The following is a 12,741-nucleotide window of genomic DNA, read 5'->3' as shown; positions in this document are numbered from 1 at the left end:
TATGTCTAGAAATATATTTAAGAAAGTATTGTGTAAAATATTGAAAAATAAAAGCATGATTTAAATTGTTTTTTTGTCTATATCGTCGAATTTGGAAAGATCTGTCGTTATTTCGCTAGTACAAAATGTATGTGCCCAAAGAGTATAGGTACATATTGTGACGTAACTAGAGCAACACATTATTTCAAGAATACCCCACGTCAATACGACCCATTATTATTTTTTCGATATAAAATACTCTTTTCACTTTTCTTAGCATCGTATGTTCGCGGGTGACAGATATTATGTAGGTAACCAAATTTACTAGATCTCAATAGGCTAGAAATATTTTACAGACAAAAAACTTATAATTGTAGGTACAAAATGTTCTCGTTTGCATATCTCAGAAGTGTGCTAGAGTATAGAAGTGTCGTTTTGTCTCCATGCTCCAAAATTACTTACGTAAAATGTATAGAAAATATACCAACAAAGTTTATAAAATGCCTTAGTTTCAAACAGTACCAATATTTCAACAGTTATGCAGATTCTTGCAAATATTAAAATTTAGATTCATTAGAATGTCGGTGGTGTCACCAGGATTTATTATTTGTGCACGCTATTCTTTATGGACGGATAGGCAGGCCCTATTTGCTGTAAATATTTTATTTAAGAATCCCCCCTATTCGACAAGATATTTGCAATTGTTCCAGATTCCTACGAACATGAATGATATGTGCATAATTCGCCAATGTTACTCGTTTTAGCTTATTATAATACAATTTCTGAAGATGTTGACATTTTCCCCCTTACCATGAAGGTTAGGTACAAGGTGCTTAATTGTATGTGAAACCTAATTTAATCTGTTACCATTTTCTGTGTTTCATTTTCTCAAAGTATAAACGGTTGTAGTCTGTACTATGGGTACAGACTACAGACCCATCGGTTAAGACAGCTTAATTTTGAAAGATTGGATGTATAATGTAATATAGACTGTCAAGTATAAGTTGGCGTTCCAGTGGCGGCGCCTCCTACAACCCTCTGTGTTGCCACTTTTTTTGTTTAGTTTGGATTGATGGATATTCTTAGATATTACATTAAAGGTAAATAAAAAACTCAATAACAAAAAATGATTTTTTATAGTAATTATGGTCTGTTAGAGGCATTATTCCTTCCATGAATTCTTCAGAGTCATCTGTGTCAGAAGAATCTGAGTCGCTGCTATTCAAATCAATTAAAAATGGTTCCATTACTGTTTCAAGGCGGTTGTCTGTCATACGATAATTATTTTCAACATTCTCTTCTGACTTCAGTTCTCGCTGTAAAATTACTTTCCATGATTTTTCCCTCTGAAACTATACGGTTCACGGTTCTTTCAGAAACACCTTAAATAAAACAAAAAATATTTTAAGTTATCCATCAATCACATTTACTTTCAAAAGCAATTATTATTTTTCCCTAAATTTGGGGATATAAATATCACTTTTAACTGGCAATACTTTACCTGTCAAAGCCGCTGTTCGAGCATTCACTTGTTGAAATGGAATAATCGGCCCATTGTTACATTTCTCCTCTTCACAAAAACGTTTTACAGCTAGAATAATTTCTCTAGCTGCACTCCGCACTACTTTTGGCATGTTTCGTAATGATTTTTACACTTTAAAACACAAATTATTAGCACCGACACACGTGAGGCTACCAAGCTGTTAGAACTGTCAACACAACTGTCAAAATTAGTACCTTTTTCTGCCACACGCCAACTTACACATGACAACCTATATGTATATTGTAATGTTTTAATTAGGTATAGTAAGTAGTAACTAAGACTAAGTAGTAATGTTCGAAAACTGAAAATAAAAGACCAAAATAGCTCAAAGCAGACATGAGCTATAATATTACAGAACATTCAGCCTATTTAAATAAAATGTTGCCGATTTGAAACAAAGTAGTAGAGAAATGTTAAATTAACAAGTATATCATGCTCAGATAATTGCTTTTTGATTATAACTTGATTCAGATTGCAATACTAATACGTTATCACCTAACAATTAGATTGGTTTTGCAAGTTGTAATTAAAATGGAGAAGTAAGTAGCACCTAAAGATTTATGTTTCGTTACAATTCTTTAAAAATCAGTACAGGCAATGGTATATTTTTTTTATTGTTACAGGATAGTTCATTTGGACTTTAAAGGCGCACCTTTGAAAGTCTCTTATTTAGAGAAGGTAAGTATTCTGCAGATTTAGTCTACTATAAAACAATTCTTGAATTTTTAAAATAAAACTCGTTTCAAATTTGTCGTTGAAAAAATTAGAAAACTTGTCAAACAACATACATATCAATTAAATTTGTAATTGTTTATTTTTCAGCTGTTTCACAGTATCAAAGAATGGGGTGGAACAGGGTTACTTATAGAGTGGGAGGATACATTTCCTTTTACAGCAGATTTGGAGTGCGTTGGCAGTTTAAATAATTCTGGGGGAGATGGAATGTACTCTCATGAAGAAGTGAAAGATATAATGCTTTGTGCAAAGGCAAATGGATTAGAAGTTGTAAGCATTGTCATGGAAAAAGTGGTCTAAGCAAATATTTTTAGAACAATTTAGACACTCCATAATTATCAAATATTTTCAACAGATTCAACTAATTCAAACCATAGCTCACATGGAATATGTGCTAAAGCATCCAAAGTATTGTCATCTAAAAGAATCATTGCCATCACCAGCTGTTTTATGCCCAACAAAACCTGATTCTTTACAACTGGTTTGTAACATGATTGACAATATATTAAATGCACAGCCGGAAGCTAAGTATATCCATATTGGTGCTGATGAGGTAAGAAACCTTTGCTAAAAATTTGTAATACTTGAAGATATACAAGAGCGGTGTCTATATAGTTCAACATGTGCTTTAATCCTTCCCCAACTGTTCACCAATAGACTTTCTGTCTATGCGTGTGCTTAACACTAACTCATGCAGTGAACTAGCCAGAGTTTTTAATCTTTTTGGAGGCTGAGCTACTTAATTATGAATTATAAATAATAAATGTAAGGTCATCATCCCAGATAGGGTTGTAATGCCACTCAATCATATTGATTATTAAAGAGATAAAACCTGGCTATTGACCTGTTTAAAATTTGAACATCAAAATAAAGCTATAATGGAAATAAATGCAACTATATCATATTATTAACATTTCTCAATCTTTATTTTAAAGAAGTTTTTCTAAGTGAGGAAACCATTATTAAAATAAATAACTGTATACCTTCAAAATAGGTTATAAGACTGTATCATGATTGATTATCACAAATATTTTTACCAAACCTTTTGATAACTTATATTTTTATCCTGTGTTTATTTTTTATTTTCTGATATGTAACTTAGCAATATCTTCCACGTAACCGTTAGATACCCAAAAAGTATTCTATTCTGTAATATCTGTATTAAGAGGCAGTTTCTTTTAGGTTTGGCACACAGCAGTCTGTCATTCGTGTCAACAAAAAGCGGCAACACATAAATACAAAGTGGCGTCACTGTTTTTAGATCATATACAAGCTGTGATATTGTATGTGAAGCAACGCAGGCCCAATATCACAATATTAATGTGGGATGATATGCTGCGGCCTATGACTGTTGAGACGTTACAAGGTAAATATAAATTAAATTCATCTGATCTTTTAAAATTGGGACAGTTGATAAAATGTGTTATCCCGAAGGTTCTTTGTAATATATATATATATATATTACAAATAAATTGAGCCTGTAGAGTACTTAAAGTTTTGTGTTAAATTAATTTAGAAACTATCTTTTTTTCCTTCATATTGTGAGATAACATTCTAATTCTATTCTTCTAATGACAGTGAAATTATTTAGGAGCTTAAAATTACAAATAATTGTTAAAACATTGTTGCGTGTTTCAGCATACAACTTGCGGGATTTGGTTCAACCAGTTATATGGAACTATAGTTCTGTAGAGCATTTTCAAATAGACCGGACTTTGTGGGAGAAATATGATAACTTATTTTCTAATGTATGGGTCGGCTCCGCGTTTAAAGGAGCCAATGGGAGTAGTCAGGTGAGTTTGATATTAAAATCAAAACAAATAGAACATACATCTTTCCGTTCACGATATCGCTTTTCCGACTTTGATAATGAACTATAAAATTTATATAAATTTACTTAATTCCGTTCAAGTAATACGTAAAAACTATACGGTGGGGGGTAACTATAACTTTTACGTCAACACGGATTAACAGTTACGGATTCCTACAAAAAACTTTGTGTACTATTATTTTTGAGAGCATAGCTTACAAGAGAAGGGGGGGGGGGGGATAAATTGCAGTAAATCTGCTTTGTAATACTTGAAGGGCCCTTATATAGTTAATATGCATTATTTTGTTTACTTTGTACTGATTTTTAACTTACGCGTAATAACTCTTTACCAAAGTTACAAATATCTATCATTCGAGTCGGTCATTGTTATTATTTATTACGTCATTAGTTAGTGGGTCTATATAAAGAAAATGCTTGATTGTGGTTGGTCACTTGGTAAATTTAACGAAATATTAATTTATATTATAATAAATATAATTTAATTAAAATTATAGATGGCACATTTTGAAAATTTATTTTGAATTTTGGAAATACGGATCCTCTCACGTGTCCGTGATTGGACTAGATTTTGACCAATAACAAGTAAACAAAATTCTTCAACGTTACATGCACATTTCTATACTTCAGATGCTATCACGAGTTGCGCGGTATGTCAGTAATCAAGAGGCATGGCAAAGGGAGATCAGTAAGAGACCAACTGGAATTCATTTCAATGGAGTCATACTAACTGGCTGGTCAAGGTAAAATGCTAAATTGTAATAAAATTACAATATCGAAAAAAAGTTTTCTAAATAAAATCTGTGGAACCAGCTGCCCACGAAAGTATTTTTTGGAACCTAATCGATATACGGTTCTTCAAGAAAGCGAACCAATTCTTAAAAAGCCGACAACGTACTGGCGCGTCTTCTGTCAATGTGAGTGTCACTTGGCATCAGATGAGCCTACTGCCTTTAAAAGATATCTAAGGTCTGTGGTAAAGTTTACCTTTGTTACCATTTCTTTCTCACATTGGCCGCCATTTGACCTCCTTTTTGAAGTTATACTTCTTTTGGTGTGTTAGGCAATAATGATGAGAGTAAATTTTTACTATGCGCGCGCACACTGTCACAAAACACCGACACCCTGACGTTAGCTATAGTCAACATTTTAGTTTTTTTTTATATTTAAATAAACTTTATTTAACTAAATAATATAGTAAATCTTTAAATGTATTAAATACCTTATTTCTTAGTGTCGTTTTTTTCTACAAACGTAGAATAATTTTTTTGACTAGATTTATTTTTATCTTGTGAAGCCAAAGAAGTATAACTTCTGACGTATAAACATAAGTACACACCTGTTTTTTTTTGTATTATGCCAATTGTCAATTGTCAATTGTCAACGAAGTGTTAGTAAATAAATTAAAATATTTTCAGATACGACCATTACGCGACATTGTGTGAATTGCTTCCGGTTGCTCTTCCCAGTTTGTTTAGCTGTCTTAGAATTTGGACTCAACCTATGGACACTAATGGTAAAATCCAATTTTTGATGTTGCATTTTAGCCATATTTTGATTGTATGGAACAATTTACTTAATTACCTTCTTTTATATTTGAATCTTTTATCTTTAAACGAGCAATTCTTGTATATATATATATAATTGGAATCTCGGAATCGGTTCCAACGATTTTCATGAAATTTAGCCAACGGGGGGTTTAGGGGCGATAAATCGTTCTAGCTAGGAATCATTTCTAGAAAATGTCATTTTATTCGTGTTTTATCACACTTATGATTTTTTTCTTTAAATAAATAGTTAATATTTTTTTATTATTCTGTCGGTAAGATCGAAAAATATTATTCATATTTCATCATTTTATAAGTATACTAGCGACGCCCCAGCTTCGCACGGGTGCAATGCTGATACTAAATACACCACAGAAAATCTGTGAACGTTGTATATAAAAATGTGGGTTATCCATAAGAGATAGACATATAATACCATTACGGACTTTTCTGTAGACCTTTTCAATGTGTACAATACTTAGTACATTATTTTGCTAAAACTCGTAGGGTTCAGCCTGCGATTGCAATGTAAGCGGAAAAAATGTAATTATTTACGACATCACATTAGAAACCTCAAAAATAACCTTTCTCCACTATTAAATGGATGTTATTATACATATAAACCTTCCTCTTGAATCACTATCTATTAAAAAACCACATCAAAATCCGTTGCGTAGTTTCAAAGATTTAAGCATACAAAGGGACATAAGGACAGACAAAGCGACTTTGTTTTATAATATGTAGTGAAGTGTTATTCGTACTGAAATATAATTTCCAAAAAAAACCCTTTATAAAAAAGAAATACCGATCAAAGCTCGGTCATCCAGGTACTTTTAATAAAGAGAGTCGGTTTCAATGTCGTAGGGGTAATCTCTGGGTCAATGCAACTGATTTAAAGTTATTTAAATTATAGTGTTGTTATTTGAGTTTCATAGGCTTTTAGCCCGTAACATTGAAAGACATTTTTGTAGTCGGAGTAAAAAACGGTCAAACGAAAACTTTTTTGCGTACACTGCCTTAACGATGGGATATATGTGATTAATTCAATTCAAATTCTATGGAAAACTTGTTGTTTGCCTTCAGAAAATCAGTGACAGCTAACTTTCACATCCTCCATTTGTTTATCTGTCTGTCTGTTCGCGATAAAATCAAAAACTGCATGCAACCCTTTTTGCAGTTCTTTTCTTTTAATCTTTAACTCACTATTAGCATTATATTTCAATTATCTTAGTTTAAGATTCTATATTTTGGATTCCAAGAAAATGTTCACTATCAGATTTTCAAGCAAGCTTTAAAACCTTTATTTATAAGGGAAATCGGGCCTTACCAAAAACGGTTGGATGAGTCTGATCGAATTTATAGAAATATTTTTTTTTTCTTCACATGACCATCAGAAACGGCCCGGGAAGTTTTGCCAGAGGAAGAATGGCCTGGCATAGAAGTAGCGAGATGTATTCACTCGTTCGTTATGTTGAGAGAGCGAAGTTATTCATTACTGCACGGAGACTTGTAAGTATATTTTTCAAAGCTGTGTATCATTGCGATATTTTCATACTCCTCAGCATTGACAAGTATTACGAAAAAAAAACGCATTTTTTTCATGACATCTTCCGGATTGTTGACACCATCTCGGGATTTTCTATGTCTGCTTTATTTATTTTAACTTATTAGCAATATATTTAAGACAAATTATTCTTTCAGAGTAGCGACGTGGCTAAATCCCTGGCAAATCAAAATGTCATATACAAGCCCGGTACAAGTTGAAAGCGTGGCAAATGCTTCGAAAACGTAAGTATTTTTATTTATTTTAAACAAGCATTCAATTGAACGATGAACTTTTCGTGGATAGTTTTCTCGCATAAGATTTTTCTTACAGGGTTGATTCTCTCCAAACACAGACTGTATTAGCAAATTAATACAATCTGTGCTTGGAATAGAATGTTATATTGAGAAAACTGACGAACTATTTTCTTGTTACGGAAACTCATAACACTTACGTTCAATTAATATTATTGTAGTATTGAACTATAATTCACAGTATTATAGTTCAATACTTCAATACTAATTTTGATACTTAATTTATTCAATATCTAATTTTATGTACATACATTCCGTAAACATTAAAATCCCCGGCAACGCACTCGCGAGCCCTCTGGCATTGGGTCTCTCCATGGCAGACGGTATCACTTATCATCAGGTGAGACTCCTGCCCTTTTGCCCCCTGTTCTATAAAAAAATGAAGTAGGAAATTGGATTTATTTTCTATAATCGACACGCCGCTTCTTACTGCACAGATTACTACAGCCTATGCACAGACTATTATTGCTGTCTAACAAAAAAAAAAAAACTTGATTCACAGACGTTTGTCAGCACAGCTAGCCAGTACTATATTGATAATAAAATTTCAGGATTTTAACTGATCTCAAAGGACTGTATGCGGAAACGAAGAAACAATTGGAACAAATTACAGGAAAAAGGAGTACAGAGGAATGGATTGTAGCGTTTTTTGATACCATATTGAAGAATATCGAGGAATTGAACAGGGTTGCCAGCTTAAGGCGGCAAGTCGCTGCTAGTGTTGGGCCATCTTATTCATAGTACATTTTTTTAATACATGCATAAAATAATGAGATTTAGCGCGTATTATAACTTTTTATCATTTATCGTACAGATGACGCTGTTTTCAAAATACGATTGAAGTCTGTAGTTGGTAAAATCGATTTGTAATGTAAATGGACTGTGCCAATGTAACTAATTTAGAGGATCGATTATAAGAAAAAATAATAGATGAATATGAAAAATCGGTTATTTTTCTCATCCCTACATTAAGCTAGCGTATTTTGCAACTTCCGATAGTAATCACTTATATATTAAGCCAAAGTTTGACATCATCATCTATGGAGATTAAAAAAAATTAATAACGTCCGGGTTATCTTGGTGAATACTGGAGGTAACCTTAACCTTGCCTATGTAATTAACTGTCTCCAAAGCGTCGTTTTAAATAATTAAGTTATACATACTTATGTAAATGCACAATGTTAAATTTGTTATTGCGATACTAATGTATTTTGTAAATATTAGGAAAATAAAGAATCTAGAAATTATTTGTCTTTGTTTCCCCTTATAAGTGAATTCATTTGTTTTTCTAAGATCATTCCTAATAATATTTAATGCAAAATTACTCTTATCTAAAACGCTCTCGCCTAAACCACAGTTCCCATTGTTTCCAAATAAGTGAATAAAGATTTATGGAAGTTCGGTATAGTCTAAGACTAGCATGATTGGCCGCCATTATTTTGAATCAATTTATTTTGAATTGAATTTTTGGTAAAAAATTACGTTCATTTAATGTTTAAATAAAAGTACCTGGATGGCCGAGCTTTGCTCGGTATTTTTATTTTTTTTTAAATCGTGTTTTTTGGAAATTATATTAAAGTACGAATTACATACTAATAAAATGATGAAATATGAACCATATAGAATATATCCTATGCTGGAATAGCTTTAGTGTTGTTGTCTCGTTAAAATAATTTTAAAAAATAGTATTATTATTCGCCGATGGATGTCAGGAAAATTCATTTTTCAGTTTAAATTGGGACTACTCAAACACCACCTTTTTGTTATTTTCTATCATTTATTCCTAGCTAGATCGATTTATCGCCCCCGAAACCCCCCGTATACTAAATTTCATGAAAATCGTTGGAGCCGATCCCGAGATTCCAATTATATATCTGTGCCTCTAGTGAAAAGGGGTACAAGTCTGATTTTGGCCAAATTGAGTTATATATACCAAAATTTTTAGATTAAAAAGTTGCGTCTTTTGGTGTAAACTGATTCAAGTTAGCTCTTAAAATAACGAAGTTAGATTTGTACCAAATGGTATAACTGGCATTAAATTATCATGACATGGTGGGTACATGTCAACATGTATTCTTATCAACAAAAACTTCGTTCTTTTTTTTTGTGAAATAAGATCTTAATAAAGTTGTATTTTGCATTTTCACATTTTCTGTGTGTATAACGAGATAAATTTATTTACTTCCTTTGAAAATGCATGGTGTTTAAAGATAAACGTTTATTTAAATCGGTTTACACCAGTAAAATTAAAAAGTTCGGAGATTAAATGGACTTGAATTGTTATTCACGACTAAAAATTAAATACAATCTAATACAAGTCGACTTATACCGCGTGAATTGCACAAGACTTACGTGAAAATAGCTACAAGTCATAACGTTTGAGGTGCAAGGGGACTGTGCGGGCGGGTGGTGGCCCCGCGCATGCCCGCGATGTTCCGCAGTCGCCTGCGCATAGCCGAGGGATTGGCGCGTTTTCTAGCCTTGCAGAGCGATAGTTTTACATGTGAGTTGTATCCCTTTTCACCTAATATTTTTTTAATATAATGTGCTATTATTATCTTTAAATTGGAGATTTAAATAAAGATGTACCCCTTTACACCTCACTTAAGACTTAATACGAGCTATTTTTACACTTATATCAAACTATTTTGGACAGGTTTTATCGAGTTTAATTACGTAAATGACTAAAAAAATATACTTATCAACATAACAAACATTTTTAATGCATTAGAATATAAATATTAATTATGAATCCTTATAGACGCAGCGTTTATTCGTTTATCTGCCCCTGTATTCATATGTTTGTCTCTCCGTTTGTCTATATTAGTAACAGAAGCTTTATTTATCCTTAAACGCGTAATTGCGTAAATCTAAGATCCAATTTGACAATTAATATGAATACTTTTGTAAAGGAAAACACTGTTTTTTGTTTAGGATGGCAGGTAGAAATCGAATAAGTCGAATGTTCAGTCTACTTGACAAGAAAGATGGTAATACAAGTACCGACAGTTTTTCTGACCAAACGCAGCTTAGTCTTGATGAACTGCTCGTAAATTCTCCGAAGACTGGTTGCTCAAAAGACGGATATTCACATGAAGAAACTGTACATGATTATTTGGAAATTTCACCGGAGCCTGACAATTTCACGGATGCGGATGTAACGTTTCTGATCTGCTGTGATATAATGTCAACCCTAATAGACTCTTTGCCGTGCTTCGATAAAGACTACAGTTCAGGAAGCAGCGACGACTATATTCCTGACTCTGAAGAATGTGCAGAATCAGAAGATGACATGGTTACATCTCGCCGCCAAATTTCTAGCAATAGACAGAATGTAGTTATTGTTGAATCAGAATCCGAGGATAATTTATCTTTTTGGGAAAAGGAAGGTGTGAAAGAAGGGCGAAAACGTAAGCCTAGAAAAAGTGAAAAAGAAAGAAGAAAGGACAGAGAGAACAGAAAGAAAAAGAGAAATTTGGGGAAAAGTTACGAAACTAAAAAAGGTAAAATTGTGAAAGAAAGAGAGTTTAAGAAGCTAGTAAATTGTAGACTAAAATGTGCTGTAAATATACCGGAAGAATTCAGAAAAGAAATGTTTGAAGCTTATTGGAAATTGGGGGACTATAATCATAGGGTTCAATATATTAGTAACTTAATTGAATTAAAAAATAAAAAAACGGGGAAACTGATAGTAAAAAAGAATATTCGTCAATATGCTAACAATTATTATTTAAAAAAGACCACAGAATCCTATCGCATTTGTAAGGGTTGTTTTCTAAAAACATTCGACGAAACTCCGAAGTTTGTACAATTGGTAACTGACAAACTAAAAGTCAGTGAAGGACTAGTGCCCAATTCACCAAGAGGAAATAATCCGAGTGCTATTAAAATTAGTGATGAAAGACTCGAAGGCGTGAAACAACACATTTTATCGTTTCCTGCATACGAAAGTCACTATGGCCGATCTAAGACCACAAAAAAGTTTTTACCACCTCATTTATGTCTCACAGACATGTATAATGCATATCGGGATGTCACCGAAAATCCAGTGTCACAAACCATATATAACTGGGTTTTTAAAGGACAAAATCTTTCCTTTAAAAAGCCATACGTAGACACTTGTGTTAAGTGCGACACCCTTGAAATGCAAATTAAATTTAGTGAAGGTGAACAAAAGCTGGCTAATGAAAGTCTCAAAGCAGAACATTTAAAAAGAGCAGAAACTATTTATGACAGGAAAGCAATGGACAGAGCACTTTCACTTGAGAAATCTGACACATTTGTTGCTTCATTCGATTTGCAGCAATGTTTACCTACACCATATCTAAAGTCAGGTGCTGCGTTTTATAAGCGACAACTCTGGACTTTTAATCTGACAATAAGGAACTGTACCACCAATAAACCGTATTGTTTTATGTGGCATGAGGGTATTGGTGGCAGAGGAGCTAATCAAATAGCATCCTGTGTATACAATTACATACTTAATTACGTTCCTGATGGAATAAAGCATTTAATTTTTTATTCGGATTCGTGTTCCGGACAAAACAAGAACATTCATATGGTGTGCATGTTTTTACTTGCTGTCCGCAACCATCCCAGTGTTGAAACTATAACACATAACTTTTTTGTGCCTGGCCATACCCATATGGACTGTGATGTAGACCATGCACTAATAGAAAAAGCAAAAAAGAAAACGCAAATGGACATACATCACCCACGAGATTGGTACCAACTCGTTCGGACATGCGGAAAAAAACAATATTTTACTGTTATTGAAATGGAAACTGAACAGTTTTTAGATTTTGCAAGTCTCCTTAAAGGTCCGCTGATACAAAAAAAAGTCGATGAAGATAAAAACAAATTCAGCATTTCAGAGACTGCCATCTTTAGATACAATCGAGAAGAATTTCCTAAATTCCAATACCAGGGTTATGAAAGCGAACACTGGAATACTGTAAGCCTTCTTAGAAGACGGGGGAAGTCTCCAATGCCATGTAGTGTTTTTGAGACTGGAAACATTGCGCGTTGTTATGACGGCCCGATACCAATATCGAAAGAGAAGAAGAGCGACTTAATGTCTCTGCTACCACTCATTAACCCAAGCGTGAGATCCTTTTACGTAAATTTATTGACTTCTGATGATGTAATTGACTCTCATCCTTTGGAACCTGTTGACAATACCTTGGAATAGACACAATTTCCGGAGCTTTGTGTCGTTCGTTTTGTTTTTTTCGAATTTAAATGATAGCTGA

The 12,741-nt window shown here is 33.1% G+C and overlaps 2 protein-coding genes across 3 annotated transcripts; both read left to right on the top strand.

Moving 5' to 3' along the window:
* Nucleotides 1-1,762: 1,762 nt before the first annotated feature.
* Nucleotides 1,763-8,736, top strand: LOC111002845 (hexosaminidase D). Of its 2 annotated transcripts, none has more exons than XM_045629075.1 (11): nucleotides 1,763-2,061; nucleotides 2,146-2,200; nucleotides 2,345-2,527; nucleotides 2,613-2,810; nucleotides 3,440-3,623; nucleotides 3,896-4,050; nucleotides 4,716-4,828; nucleotides 5,504-5,601; nucleotides 7,027-7,141; nucleotides 7,334-7,420; nucleotides 8,041-8,736. In XM_045629075.1, the coding sequence occupies exons 1-11, from the start codon at nucleotides 2,054-2,056 to the stop codon at nucleotides 8,228-8,230; spliced, it is 1,386 nt and encodes a 461-aa protein (XP_045485031.1). In that variant the 5' UTR covers nucleotides 1,763-2,053; the 3' UTR covers nucleotides 8,231-8,736. The 2 variants fall into 2 exon arrangements, with proteins under 2 accessions (XP_045485031.1, XP_045485030.1); XM_045629074.1 differs by having other exon boundaries at nucleotides 7,021-7,141.
* Nucleotides 8,737-9,937: 1,201 nt separating this feature from the next.
* LOC123689423 lies at nucleotides 9,938-12,741 on the top strand. Its single transcript, XM_045629329.1, has 2 exons — nucleotides 9,938-9,992; nucleotides 10,424-12,741. Coding segments are annotated over exons 1-2 (2,259 nt in total). The 5' UTR covers nucleotides 9,938-9,990; the 3' UTR covers nucleotides 12,681-12,741.

This window comes from Pieris rapae, chromosome 8 (assembly GCF_905147795.1).
Source record: "Pieris rapae chromosome 8, ilPieRapa1.1, whole genome shotgun sequence".
NCBI lineage: Eukaryota > Metazoa > Arthropoda > Insecta > Lepidoptera > Pieridae > Pieris > Pieris rapae.
This window is presented reverse-complemented; position numbering and strand designations above follow the sequence as displayed.

Excerpts from the sequence above, each read along its gene's own strand:
- LOC111002845 (XM_045629074.1), top strand. Across the intron at positions 2,201-2,344 it reads AAGTCTCTTATTTAGAGAAG|CTGTTTCACAGTATCAAAGA; the intron begins GTAAGTATTCTG and ends TTTATTTTTCAG. Across the intron at positions 4,051-4,715 it reads GAGCCAATGGGAGTAGTCAG|ATGCTATCACGAGTTGCGCG; the intron begins GTGAGTTTGATA and ends TCTATACTTCAG.